Consider the following 14,391-nt stretch of genomic DNA (forward strand, 5'->3'; position numbering starts at 1 on the left):
GGCCTGGGTGCAGCATGGGGGCAGAAAGGATAGAGGACCACCAGAAGATGCTCTCCAGAGTCCCCGGGGGAGCCTCACAGGCTGAGTGCAGGGATGTGAACCATTCTGGGGGCCAGGCGGGGCTCTCAGCTCCAGAGGGCTCTGCAGGGGAAGCCAGGAGTCCTGGGGTGGTCAAGTTGGTCCACCCCTGTCACTCCCTGACTCTGCCTGGGATGGTCCCTTGACTGACGTGGTCCTTGGTTTCTTCCCCAACTCCCTGACTGGTGGGGTCAGTAGTGACGCTGGGCTGCCCACGGAAGCTGGGGGATGTCCGCCTCTTCCCCTGTGTCCATGAAACCTCAGGCCTCCAGGTGCAGTGGAGTGGGGGGTCCTCTCAGGTCTTGAGTCCCCCCACCCCACTCCTCAGAGAGAGAAAGCCCCTGTCTCTCTAGGGAACAGACTCTGGGCCAGGGCTGTGGACAAGGCGCAGCCGTGCTCTGGCGGCAGTGGCTTGCGGCTTGCAGGAGCACGTGGATTGGCAATGTCCCCTCGTTTGCTGGAGCTTCTCTGCCAGAGCCCTCTGTGATAGACACTGAGCACCTGTGATGCACCTGTCAGCACTGCAAGCCTGGACATCCCCCCTTACAGCAAAGGGAATAGGCCCAGAGAGGTTAAGTGTCTGTCCCAAATTGCACAGCAAGTGAGCTGAGATTCTAACCCACGAACCGCTGATTCCAAAACCTAAGCTCAGACCACCTGTTTCTATGGCCTCTGAAGGTGAATCTCACTGGTACCCAAATGTAGCTTTCTAGAATTGGGGTCCACCGTGTGTCACAGAGGGAGACCCCAGCCCCTGCCTTTCCTTTTCTGCTCCATTGCTGCCCAGATCATGCCAATGGGAGCAGGCTTGTCTGAGCGTTTTCTAGGGGGTGATGCATTCATTTCCTGGTGAAGGAGCAGTGGGGGAAGTTAGGATCTGTAGCTGCCGTAACAAAATAGCATAAACAGGTGGCTTAAAAGCAACAGAAATTTATTCTTTCACGGTTCTGGGATCTAGAAATCCAAAATTGAGGTGTCCACAAAGTGGGTTCTTTCTGCAGACTCCAGGGGAGAGGGTTTCATGCCCCTCTCTGAGTTCTGGCGGCTGTTGGCACTGCCTGGCATTCTCTGGCTGATAGAAGCATCACTCTCTGCTCTGTTATCATCACATGGTGTTCTCCCTGGGTGTCTGTGTCTCTGGGTCCAAATTTCCATCTTCTTATAAGGACACTAGTCATCTTGGATTGAGGGCCCATCCTAACCCAGAATAACCTCATCATAACTTGATTACATCTGCAAAAACACCCTATTGCTAATAAGGTCACATTCACAGGTTCTGGATGGACATGAACTTTGGGGGCCACTGTTCCAGTGGCCTCCAGTATAGCTGGTGCCTGATCTCTGAAGGAGGTTCTGAGATACGGAGGAGTATTGTTCTCTTGTCCTTCCTAACCGCTCCCATCCCTCCCCATTGCAGGTGTGGGGTGCACACTGAAAATGCCACGCTCCTTCCTGGTGAAGAGCAAGAAGGCTCACACCTACCACCAGCCCCGTGTGCAGGAGGATGAACCGCTCTGGCCTCCTGCCCTTACCCCGGGTGAGTCAGAGCCCAGGCTGGCGCCTGCTGCACCCACGGAGGGCTCTCTGCTCTGCGTGATGAGGGTGCAGCAGCGTCCCTCCTGCAGCAGCCTCTTCTTCCAAGTCTGGAAGCAGGAGTGCAGTAAATGTGGGTTGCAGATGAAAGGAGTAGACGAATGAGTGATGCCCTCATCCCTTCTGCCCTGCTGGGGAGACGAGAGTGTCGGGTTGGAGCCAGTACTCAGTTACTGGCATGTGGGGCCTTCACTGGAGGCCCAGTCTAGGGCTGGAGTTGGGTTGCTCAGAAAAACGGACTGGTCCAAAGTCTTCCCAGGGTCTCCTCCTGGCCTCTTCTCACTGTCCCCTGCTGTGGGCAGAGCCCGGGAGTGTGAGCCGCCAGAAGCAGCGGCAAGTGGCTGTCTCTCTGGGCCTCCTCCTCCTAGGAAGGGCATGCCCTGCTTGCTCCCTCTGGGCTTCCCAGAAACTGTGGCTATTGATGCTGATGGTCCTATCTCCCCACAGTGCCCAGAGACCAGGCCCCAAGCAACGGCCCTGTCCTCAGCACCCTATTCCCAAACCAGTGCCTGGACTGGACCAACCTCAAACGAGAGCCGGAGCTGGAGCAGGACCAGAACTTGGCCAGGATGGTCCCGGCACCAGGTACTCTGCTGTGACCCACTGTCATTCCCCAGGGAGTGCCAAGGGGAGGAAGGATGAAGGGACTCTTGCAGCAGGGCCCCTTGGGGCCCTGGAGTCAGGAAGGACCCACGAAGTCACTGGATGCAGCCTGGGCTCTGTGGCTTCTGCTTGGGCCTCCCAGACAGGGAGCTGATTCCCGGATGTGGGCTAGGTGGGGGAAGAGGCCAGAAGCAGCAGCTGGGCCGGTCCATGCAGGGAGTGAGGTGGGCACTGTGGAGTGAGGCGGGCACTGTGGAGTGAGGTGGGCACTGTGGAGTGAGGTGAGCACTGTGGAGTGAGGCTGGGGGAGTTTCCGGGCTGGAAACGCTGAGGAGCCACAGTGAGGACACACACATCCCTGGCAGTAAGTATTTGGGTTGACACCCTGAAACCCTCCACATGAGGTGATGAAGGTGGTGGTGGGTGGTAGAGGATGGTGGGAAGTGGGTGCCCTGTGTTTATTTTATTTCATTTTATTTTTTGAGACAGGGTCTCACTCTGTTGCCCAGGCTGGAGTGCAGTGGCGCGATCTCAGCTCACTGCAACCTCCGCCTCCCGGGTTGAAGTGATTCTCCTGCCTCAGCCTCCCTAGTAGCTGGGATTATAGGCGTGAGCCACCACGCCTGGCTAATTTTTGTATTTTTTGGTAGAGACAGAGTTTCACCATGTTGGTCCGGCCGATCTCGAACTCCTGACCTCAAGTGATCCACTTGCCTCGGCCTCCCCAAGTGCTGGAATTGCAGGCGTGAGCCACCCACCATGCCCAGCCCCCTGTGTTTAAATGAGTAACCAGGCCTGTGTCCCTATCTCCACAGAGGGCCCCATTGTGCTGTCCCGACCCCAGGATGGGGATTCTCCACTGTCCGACTCACCCCCATTCTACAAGCCCAGCTTCTCCTGGGACACCTTGGCCTCAACCTATGGCCACAGCTACCGGCAGGCCCCCTCCACCATGCAGTCAGCCTTCCTGGAGCACTCCGTCAGCCTGTACGGCAGTCCTCTGGTGCCCAGCACTGAGCCTGCCTTGGACTTCAGCCTCCGCTACTCCCCGGGCATGGACGCGTACCACTGCGTGAAGTGCAACAAGGTGGGCAGCGGGGGGTGTGGTGGGCACCTGGGCCCTCCTCTCTGCACTTCCTCTCAACGCACTGGCAGCTCTGGGCATTCCCTGTGCTGTCAATGTTGGGGCTCTGGTGGGATTAAGGATTCAAAACGTTCATCCTCATCACCATTCATTGAGCTCTGACCACGTGTCTGGCCCTGTGCTAAGCAATTGACAGGCATGAATGCCAGGAGTCAGATGAAAGGTTAAGGTTCAGAGAGGTTAAGTCACTTTTCCAGGATCAGACAGCAAGTAGATATCAGAACCAGCATTCAAATTCAGCTTTGGCCAACTCCCAGGTCTTAACCACTGGGCTATTCAGCCTCTAGATGAGGCAAGGAGGGGGCTCCGGATCCCCTCTCTCACATCCAACTTTGTAGAAGGGAGACTGAGCCACAGAGAGGCAAACGGACCTCCCGGGGACACACAGCAAGCAAGCAGCACAACTGGCAATCCAGTGCCCCTTCCTCTGTGTACTCAGCCTTGGCCAGAGCTGGGCAGGGAAGAGACCATGGGACCCCAGGCCTGTCCCTGTCACTGCAGCCCCCAGTGGCCTCACACACTGCCCCTGCTCCCAGGTCTTCTCCACCCCTCACGGGCTCGAAGTGCATGTGCGACGCTCCCATAGTGGGACCCGGCCCTTCGCCTGTGACATCTGCGGCAAAACCTTCGGCCACGCTGTGAGCCTGGAGCAGCACATGCACGTCCACTCCCAGGTGGGCACCTGGCCCAGCACAGGACTCCCAGCCCCACTCCTTCTCTGTGCTTCCCCAGGGAGCCTGGGGGCTGCGGCTGGGTCCCTCCTCCTGCCCCTGGGGGTGACAGAGATTGGGAGGGGTCCCCTAGTACCCACCTCCTTGGGTCTGGGTCTCCAACACCTGCCCTTAACAGACTTCAGACTCTTAACTAAACCACTGTGCAGACCACAACCATCCTTGCCTCAAGGAACTCACTCTGGGTTAATGGTCATGAAATGTGAACCCCTAAAAAACCTCTGAGATCAGTCAGTCCATCAGTCAATCAACGAACATTTATTGAGGTTTATTTTGAGCGAGATACCGTGAAGATTACAAGGAAAAATCCCGCAGGAGACCAATGAGGCTCCAAGCCCCAGTTTCACCTCAGAGGCAGAGATGAGGGGTCCCCCGGTCCTGCTCCTCCAGGCCGCCCCAACGGAGTGTCCTGTTCCGCAGGGGATCCCGGCCGGGTCCAGTCCTGAGCCTGCGCCTGACCCCCCGGGGCCTCATTTCCTCCGGCAGGAGCGCAGCTTCGAGTGCCGCATGTGCGGCAAGGCCTTCAAGCGCTCTTCCACACTGTCCACCCACCTGCTCATCCACTCAGACACGCGGCCCTACCCCTGCCAGTTCTGCGGCAAGCGTTTCCACCAGAAGTCGGACATGAAGAAGCACACCTACATCCACACGGGTGAGTGAGTCTCACCTGCCTGTGCCCCCTGGGCAGAGCACCCCTACCTTTCCCTGAGAGATGCATCAGAGGCCCTCAGCGTGAGGCTGGGGGTGGGGTCTAGTTACAAAGTCAAAGGCCACTGCTGATGGAGGGCTGGGCACCTGTGCTACTTAAGTGCACTTAATGCATGGAAAAAATACAGGGAGGAAACAGCAAAATCTCAACACTGGTGATCTCATGGCAGACGTGAGACTAGCAGGCGAATTGCTCATTCATTTGTTCACTCATTCGCTCACTCGCTTGCTCATTCGTTCATTCATTTGCTCATTTATTCACACATTCACTCACTCATTTGCTCATTCATTTGTTCATTCATTCATTTGCTCATTCATTTGTTCACTCATTCACTCATTTGCTCATTCATTTGTTCACTCATTCACTCATTTGCTCATTTATTCACACATTCGCTCACTCATTTGCTCATTCATTTGTTCACTCATTCATTTGCTTATTCATTCATACACTCTTTCATTCGTTCACTTGCTCATCCATTCCCTCCTTGCTATTAGCTGAACGCCTCTTTTGTGCCAGGTATACCAGGCTTGGAGATGTATTGATAAACAAGATGACTCGGCAGCTGCCCCTAACCACCCTATAATCCAGTAGGGGTGGGAGGAGGGTCCAAGTTGTATCTTCGCTTCTCTCTCTTTTCTAATTATTTTCTAAAGTGAATGTGAGTTGGCCATGAGAGAAAACATAGGCAGGTATTGGAAAATGAACCCGGTGGGGGGCAGGGGAGCGGCAGGCCTGGTGGGGAGGCCCTGACCCCGCCCTTGCTGTGCTGCGCTGCCCTCCCTGCAGGTGAGAAGCCTCACAAGTGCCAGGTGTGCGGAAAGGCCTTCAGCCAGAGTTCCAACCTCATCACCCACAGCCGCAAGCACACAGGCTTCAAGCCCTTCAGCTGTGAGCTGTGCACCAAAGGCTTCCAGCGCAAGGTGGACCTGCGGCGGCACCGCGAGAGCCAGCACAATCTCAAGTGAGGCTGCGCCGGCCCCCAGCTCCTGGCCAGCCTGCCCTGCGGTCCTGTCACCTGGAGGCCAGCCTCACATGCCCAAATCTCCAGTCTCCTGGAGGTGGGACTGGACAGGAGTCTTCCAGCTTGTTTTGAGACTCATGAAATTGCTGTGTGACCTTGGGCAAGTCACTTTCCCTCTCTGGATCAACATTTCTTCTGCTGCCAAGTGTGGGAGCCTGGCTGGGTCTTTCTGAGCACACGTTGTTTCCAGGTGTGCTCAGGTGCCTTCCTCTAGCAGAGCACGGAAAGCTAGAATACCCCCAGGGAGACAGGGATGCCAAGAGTAGACCAGAGCTGGGACCCACAGACAGACCCTCCACCTGCCTGCTGCCCACTGAGCTGGGACCTGGTCACCTTGGATTTTAGCGGGCCTCTTTCTGGCTGTAACAGGCAGAGTCGGAGCTGCCTCCCACCCCAGTCAGAGGCCTGGCACCCCCTCTGCTTTGGCCAGATGTGCTGGCTGACCCCGACTTCCGACCAGCACTCAGCTGGCCACTGGGGATTCCAGCTCTACAACCAGGCCATGAGGCTGGAGAAACTGGCAGTTATTGCTGTCAAAAGCCTGTTCTCCCAATTGCTGTCAATAAAATTAAAGATACAGATTTGCTGCCATGTGAGTAGCATTTATTAAGTGCCTATGAGGACTGCACGAGGCTTTGGGGAGTGATGGTGGGAGGCTTGAAGAGCAGAGAAAGCCATGGAGGTGCTCATAGGCAAGTTGTGGAGACCTGTCCTCAGCCCCCACGTGCACAGACCTGCTGACGAGCCGGTAGCAAGCAGAAGGGACCCATGCGGCAAGACCACAGGGGTGGGCAAGGCTAGTGCAGCTGGGGCGGTATCCGTTTCCTGTGGCTGCTGTGACAAATGACCACAAACTTAGTGGCTTAAAACAACACACATTTATTCTCTTAAATTCTAGAGGCCAGAAACTCAAAATGAGTCTCATGGGGCTAACAACAAGGTGTTAGCAGGACTGAATTCCTACAGGAGGCTCCCAGGAGAGTCTGTTTTCCTGTCTCTTTCACCTTCCCAAGGCCATCTGTACCTCTGATCTTGGCCCCTTCCCCTGCCTTCAAAGCGCATCACTCGGACCTCTGCTTCTGCCTCCATCTCTGTCTTCTGCCTTCGACCTTCTTGCCTCTCTCTTATAAAGACCCTTCTGATTACACTGAGCTCAGGTATAAATCATTCCATCTCACGATCCTGAACGTAATCACCGTGATTGGCTGAATAATGGCCCCAAGGATGATATCTACATCCTAACCCTGGAAGCTATGAGTGTGACGCTATAGGGTAAAAGGGACTTTGCAGGTGTGATGAAGCCAAGCCTGGTGCTGCACCTGTCTAGCTGTGTGACTTCAGGTGAGTTCCTGAACCTCTCTGGGGCTCAGCTTCCTCCTCTGTAAAATGGTAAACACAGCAGTTCCTTCCACCGATTCGCTGAGACCATTCGTACAAAGCGGCATGCAGGGCCAGCCCAGCACGTAGTAAGTGCTGCCGAGTTGTGAACATTCCTTTTTGAAGTCCTGTCCATCCTATAAGGCCCACTTAGCCATCTCCTCCATGAAGCCTCCCTCGGTCATCCAGCCAGAAGCTCTTCTCTCTCCTCTGATACCGAGCAACTCGGTCTCTTTGCTTACAGCTTAGGAGCCATTGAATGTGGAATGCAGTTATGTGTGGATAACTTCAGGAGGTCTTCTGTCTGAGCTCCAGCCGCACCCCACCCCCCATCCCACACCAACCCTGTGCCTGGCCCACAGCCATGGACACCTCTGAATGAACTTGCAGGTACTGAGCTAAGCCAAGGGTTTCCACACATTGTCTCTAACCCACACGACCTTCTGCAATGGAATGCCATTCTCCCATTTTACAGATGGGGCAACTGAGGCCCAGAGAGGTCAGCCACAAAAAAAAAAAAAAAAAAAAAAAAAACATGGATATGGGCCAGGCGCTTACACCTGTAATCCCAGCACTTTGGGAGGCCAAGGTGGGCAGATCACTTGAGGTCAGGAGTTCGAGACCAGCCTGGCCAACATGGTGAAACCCTGTCTCTACTAAAAATACAAAAATTAGCTGGGCATAGTGGCGTGTGCCTGTAATCCCAGCTACACAAACAAACAAACAATAAACATAGATAGTAGGGCTTACCCTTTCCAAATGTGCTCAGGTGCCTTCCTCTAGCAGAGCACAGAAAGCTAGAATACCCCCAGGGAGACAGGGATGCCAAGAGTAGACCAGAGCTGGGACCCACAGAGAGACCCTCTTTCCTAGAGAAAAAAGGATTCTTTCCAAAGAAACGCTGCTGTCGTCCGATGGTTTCTGTGTAGAGTGTGATTTAGCCTTGGGTTCATGAACTGACTTGTTTAACGTGTATTTGATCACATGCCAACTTATGAGGCTCAACTTGTCATGAAATGGCAAATGTCCCATACAAACGCCCAGTTCCCATCCATTGTGGGCAGCTCAAACCTGGGTCCAACTAGAAGCTGTTCACATGGATCGTCAGGGGAGTGAATGACAAGTCCTCAGACTCATGTTTGTGGTTGCAGAGAGGCCCACAGAGCCGGCTGGACATGCCGCAGACCTGTACTGGTGCTCCCCAGGCATGCGCCGCAAGCCTCCGGGGGGTTCATTTGCTTTAGATGGAGTACAGATCACATTGCTCAAATAACTGGGAGGAACTCTGGGTTAACGTTCAGTCTACTGCAACTGCTTCTTAGAGCCTGTAATGTGTAATACTCATGTGTCCATCCCCAAGGGCAGGATTTGGGTGTTCAGTGTTTTCCTAAGGTTAATTTGGGAACCAGAGAGGGAGAGGGAGAGGTTGGCCTACTTGCCCAAAAGTCACACAGCAGGGAAAGGCAGGGCTGGGATCAGAAACTGATTCCGAGTTGAGGCTATCTTTTTGGAGCCTGTGTACTCTCCCTCCCACTGAGACCCAAAAATGTTTCTTCCAGGTCTCTTCTCTGGTGTGCGAGGGGCTTGGGCCCTCAAGAGGAATGGGACTCTCACCCACCCCCAGGCTCTGCATTTGGCTAGGCAGAACCCTGACATCCATTTCCTGCCAGAGGCTCTTCCTGTTTCCTTTAGCCAGAATTCCTCTAAGCAAACCTGTCAGGTGTGCGGGGTGGGCTCGGGGCTCGGGATTTGCATGGGAGGGTGGTCTAGCCTCCCCAGCAAGCTCCCTGTGGGTGTCCTGTCTTGAAATCCAGCTCTTGAAATCAGGAGAAGAGGGACCCTGGTGGCCAGAGCACCAGAGCGAGCAAAGCCTTAGAAACCACCTGTTCCCATCTCTCCTCCTGTCCAGGAGGACAGAGAAGCCCAGAGAGGGGAAGGGCCTTGCCCACAGCCACACTTCTGGGGCCAGGCCTGGAATGGGCTCCTGACTCATTTCTTATGCACACATGCACACACACGGATTGGGAGCTGCTTTGCATACTCCCTGTTTGCTAAACAAAACCAAACCAGTATCAGGATTTCAGCCACTTCTGCAGCAGGGCAGGGCAAGGCGGAGGAGCTGAGCTGTGAGGGGAAGCCAGACAATGTTCCTTCTTCGTCGACTGAGGTTTGGTGAGATCGAGATTAAGCTTGTTGGGCTCCTCCAGTGAGTGGGTGTGTGGGGTGGCGCCAGCAGGAGGCCACAGCAGCCTCAGAGCAGTGGGGGCTGGAACCCCATTTGCATACAGCAAAGAAAGAGGGCAGGTAGTGGGGAAGCCTGTGACACCTGCTTCCAGGGGAAGATTCTGCACTGGCTGGGAAGGCTTGGCTTGGGCTTCCTGGCCCTGCTGAGGCAGTGGATTGGGGCTTGGGGGTTGCTCTGAGCCAGAGGGCGGTGCTGCTGACCCTTCCTCATGCCTGAGAAGCTGCTGCAGGCTGGCCTCATGTGCAGAGCTGGGAGCCCCCAGGAGAAGGCAGCCTTGGAGAAGACTTGGATGGGCCCCAGTGGGAGCAGAGTTCCCTGGATGTTCCGTCTCCTTCTGGATGCAGAGGCTATGCCCATGACACCGGGGTGGGGAGGTGGCCCAGGAGGTGCTGTGGGGCACCACCCACCTGCAGTCTGTGATTTCAGAGAAGTTCAAGCTCCCCCACCAATTCTCCTTCCCGTCGGCTCCCTGCAGCCGACTACCTGGCCTGCAATTCCTGCCACCGGCGTTGCAATGTGACCTGGAAAGCACTGTCCAGCCCTGTGGAGACTGTCCATGGCTTCCATGTGCCACACAAGGAAACAGAGGCCCAGAGAGAAGAGGTCCTAGCCCAAGGTCACATTGCCATTAACAGCAAAGTACGACAGAACCCAGGTTTTCCAGCCCCAGTCTAGTGGCCTTCCCAGCAGGGCCTCTGGGTTGCATGACTCCAGGGTGCCCCATGTGCATAGAATATGGTGCAAATGGTGTTGGTGGGGTGGGTGACTGGGAGGGGTGGAAGGGTTCCTTAGACTGTGGCACTGACCCCTGCTTCCAAAGATTGGATGGGGACTTGTGAGACCTCAGGATGCTGCTGGTGACATGACCTGGAATATCAGTTTACTCGATGGTAATTAACAAAACCAATATTTTAATATCAAAACTAACCAGCCACATTAGGGAGTGGAATGCAACATCTGAATTAATTTTCAGATAAAATGTCCTGTTCGTGGTGACAGCTTCAGGCTACACTGCAGGCCCTGCACCCTGCATTCCCTCTGGATGCAGAAGCCCCTCTTCCAAGCAGGCCACATCCCACAGGGCAACCAGGCCCAGCGCCAGGGCCTCCCGAGGGACAGACTGAGAGGTGCCCAGTGAGCCCGCCATGGAAATCACTGATAAGGATGGAAATGCATCTGCCAGGGGGAACCTGGAGATCTGTGCGTGTGTGCACTCACACACGTGTGTTGGCCCCAGCCTGTCTCTATCTGCCCATGGCTGGAGTGAGCTGGCCTGGAAGCAGGGGTGGACAGACCAAGGTAAGGAGGCAGGGACCAGGCACTGGGGCTATAGGGAAGTGGAAGTAAACAGGATTCTGTATGATCCAGAAGATCAGGACCTGTCCTGAAAGTTCCCTGGAGATCAGACCTCCCCCACCCCAACGCCTAGAGAACTGAGCCCCAGCCCCAGCTGCTCGCCATGACCTAGCCTTCAGGGCTGACCCTAGTCCCCTGACTTCGAAACCCTCTCTGCAATCCCTGCCCTGTGGGGGCTCCCACTCAGTGTGGCGTGGGTGAAGTCTGTTCCACGGGAAGGAGCCGAGAACATAGAAGAATCTGGGCTGGCCAGAAGTGAGAAGGAAGCAGGAAGGAGTGCAGGAAGTGGGCAGAGCATGGCACATGCTGTGCATCAGGGGAGACCGAAGACCCCCAGGAGTTCTTAAAGGCATTGCAGCCATTGACTTATGGGCCCGAAGCCCCGAGGGAGCTGATAGGACATGGGCTGAGCTTTAGAAGGAAGACCCAGCTGGGTGTGCAGTGTGGCCTGGGGGCACAGAGCAGGGGCACTGGCTGGAGGCCGGTCAGTCTTGTCAGTATCAGGAGCCACAGCAGCTCCAGCCTCAGCGTCAGCCTGGCCTGCGCTTTCCCTGCTCCCCTGTTGAGGCTGCTCAGGGAGGGGAGGATGGCTCGGCCCTGGATGGAGGGTGGGACCCAGAACAGTGAGGCCCCACCCCACCCTGCCTCCTGGGGTCACTGGACAAGCAGCAGGGCCCTTCTTGCTATTCCCAAATGTTCTTAAGAGAACTCTCAATGCTGTTTCCCACCCTCGAGCCTTTGTCCCTGGTGTTCCCTCTGCCTGAAATGCCCTCTTCTTGTTCTAAACCCTCTCAGCCTTAAGTCAAGTTCATAAGAAAAGCTTTTGAAATGTGATCTCCCATGACCCTCCGTTCCACTCCTAGGAATGTATCTTCAAGAAATAGATATGGGATGGGCACAGTGGCTCACATCTATCATCACAGCACTTTGCAAAGCCCAAGTGGGAGGATTGCTTAAGCCCAGGAGTTCCAGACCAGCCTGGGCAACATAGCCAGATCCCTTCTCCACCAAAAAAAAAAAAAGTGGCCAAGCACGGTGGCTCACACCTGCAATCCCAGCACTTTGGGAGGCCGAGGCGGGTGGATGATGAAGTCAGGAGTTCGAGACCAGGCTGGCCAACATGGTGAAACCCCGTCTCTACTAAAAATACACACACACAAAAATTAGCTGGGTGTGGTGGTGGGCGCCTGTAATCCCAGCTACTCAGGAGGCTGAGGCAGGAGAATTTCTTGAACCCGAGAGGCGGACCCGAGAAGCGGAGGTTGCAGTGAGCCGTGATCATGCCACTGCACTCCAGCCTGAGTGACAGAGCAAGACTCTGTCTCAAAAAAAAAAGTTGAGAAGTAATTACTGATGGGAATGTAGATTCAGCTGCAAGAGCATCTTTGCAGCCTGTTTATAATGGCAAAAAAAAAAAAAAAAATCAGAACCATCCTAATGCCCATGGGAGGAGGCTGGCCAAGCCGTTGGTGCAACAGATGACCACATGGCCAGGAAGAGGAGCAAGCATGCTTTAGAAGGCCTGACCGGGGGAGGAGTTTATCAGGCTGATGTGGAGCGAAGAATGCATGTGGCATGCTAATGTGCAGGTTCTGTAAGCCTCTGTCTGTGTATGCTTAGTAAAACACAGCTGAAGAAAGTCCACAAAACCATTGATGGCAGTTATTTCTGGGGGCTGGAACAGAGGTTAAATTTCACTCTCAGTGCCACCTTTAAAAGAGACTTGTGGCCAGGCACGGTGGCTCATGCCTGTAATCCCAGTGCTTTGGGAGGCCAAGGTGGGTGGATCACTTGAGGTCAGGAGTTTGAGACCAGCCTGGCCAACATGGTGAAACCTCATGTCTACTAAAGATACAAAAATTTGGCCGGATGCAGCAGCTCACGCCTGTATTCCCAGCACTTAGGGAGGCCGAGGTGGGCGGATCACGAGGTCAGGAGATCGAGACCATCCTGGCTAACACAGCGAAGCCCCGTCTCTACTAAAAATACAAAAAATTAGCCGGGCATGGTGGCGGGCGCCTGTAGTCCCAGCTACTCGGGAGGCTGAGGCAGGAGAATGGTGTGAACCTGGGAGGCGGAGCTTGCAGTGAGCCAAGATTGCGCCACTGCACTCTAGCCTGGGCAACAGAGCAAGACTCCGTCTCAAAAAAAAAAATTTGACGGGCTCCTGTAATCCCAGCTACTTGGGAGGCTGAGGCATGAGAATTGCTTGAACCCCAGAGGTAGAGGTTGCAGTGAGCAGAGATTGCGCCACTGCACTCCAGCCTGGGCAACAGAGCAAGACTCCATCTCAAATTTTTTTTTTTTTTAAAGAGACTTGCATTTGTTGCAGATTTTTGGTAACTAAAAAATAGAAGAGAAAATAATTTTGCAGAATAAATGTATTGACAGAGGAAGCTATTGATATCTTAAGTGAAAATGAGGTTTAAAAAAATCAGTATTGGCCAGGCGCGGTGGCTCACGCTTGTAATCCCAAGGTGGATCACGAGGTCAGGAGAGCGAGAACCCTACTAAAAAACAAAAAATAACGGCAGCGGTGGATCCACAACTCCGTCTAAAAAAAAAAAAAAAATCAGCCGGGCGCGGTGGCTCAAGCCTGTAATCCCAGCACTTTGGGAGGCTGAGGCGGGCGGATCACGAGGTCAGGAGATCGAGACCATCCTGGCTAACACGGTGAAACCCCGTCTCTACTAAAAATACAAAAAATTAGCCGGGCGTGGTGGCAGGCGCCTGTATTCCCAGCTACTCGGGAGGCTGAGGCAGGAGAATGGCGTGAACCCAGGAGGTGGAGGTTGCGGTGAGCTGAGATCGCGCCACTGCACTCCAGCCTGGGAGACAGAGAAAGACTCCGTCTCAAAAAAAAAAAAAAAAAAAAATCAGTATACAACCTATGATTCCATGTTGTTAATTACACACACACACACACACACACACGGAAGGAAGTGTGCAAGGATAAACGGCAGTGTCTTTTTTCTTCTTTTTTAGTGTGTATGTTTTATTTTTCTGTATTGGGCGTGCATGATAACATTATCACTGGCATGACAAAAAAGACTCTGTCTGCTGAAATATAATTTCCCGGCCTTGAGGTTTGTGTCTCTGTCCCCTCCCTCAAAGCTGCAGTTCCCTTCAGGCCCCTGTAGTGCAGTGCACACCCTTGCAGGCAGGTGCCTTTTTACTTTACAAGTGCTGGCTGTCTCGCCCCCACCCCGCTACTCTGTGAGCCACCTCCTGGCAGATGCTGGGTCCTATCCTTTGGGGCCAGGGCCTACTAGGTCCCCACAAGTTTAGGATGGGTATGCAACCACCTGACTCCTTCTTAGCAGCTGGGGCAGGGCCTCTAAGGTAGGAAGAGTGAGAGCCTGGCTTGGGAACAGTGGGGTGGACACTGGACCTGTGACTTCTCACAGGGTCCCCAGCTCTTCCCCTGGTCTGGGTCAGGGGCTGTCCCGGACCACCTCCATGGGTGTCTAGCTGGAGTTGGGCCTGGCCCGGAGACAGGCAGGACGCAGGGTTCCCGGGGGATGGGGGCTGCAG

The 14,391-nt window shown here is 54.5% G+C and overlaps 1 protein-coding gene across 3 annotated transcripts in view; it reads left to right on the top strand.

Annotated features, from left to right (window-relative positions):
* Positions 1-6,460, top strand: part of GFI1B (growth factor independent 1B transcriptional repressor) — a 35,261-nt gene extending 28,801 nt beyond the window's left edge. The window contains exons 6-11 of one of the 3 annotated variants that reach the window (XM_032162708.2): positions 1,496-1,615; positions 2,119-2,256; positions 3,090-3,361; positions 3,955-4,092; positions 4,636-4,801; positions 5,645-6,460. In XM_032162708.2, the coding sequence (XP_032018599.1) occupies positions 1,516-1,615; positions 2,119-2,256; positions 3,090-3,361; positions 3,955-4,092; positions 4,636-4,801; positions 5,645-5,823 (993 nt within the window). In that variant the 5' untranslated portion in view covers positions 1,496-1,515 and the 3' untranslated portion in view covers positions 5,824-6,460. Of the gene's footprint in view, positions 1-1,495; positions 1,616-2,118; positions 2,257-3,089; positions 3,362-3,954; positions 4,093-4,569; positions 4,802-5,644 lie in introns of those variants that run through there. The other 2 variants (XM_032162707.2, XM_032162710.1) reach the window with 2 other exon arrangements.
* Positions 6,461-14,391: the final 7,931 nt, after the last annotated feature.

Source organism: Hylobates moloch, unplaced genomic scaffold, assembly GCF_009828535.3.
Source record: "Hylobates moloch isolate HMO894 unplaced genomic scaffold, HMol_V3 SCAFFOLD_10, whole genome shotgun sequence".
NCBI lineage: Eukaryota > Metazoa > Chordata > Mammalia > Primates > Hylobatidae > Hylobates > Hylobates moloch.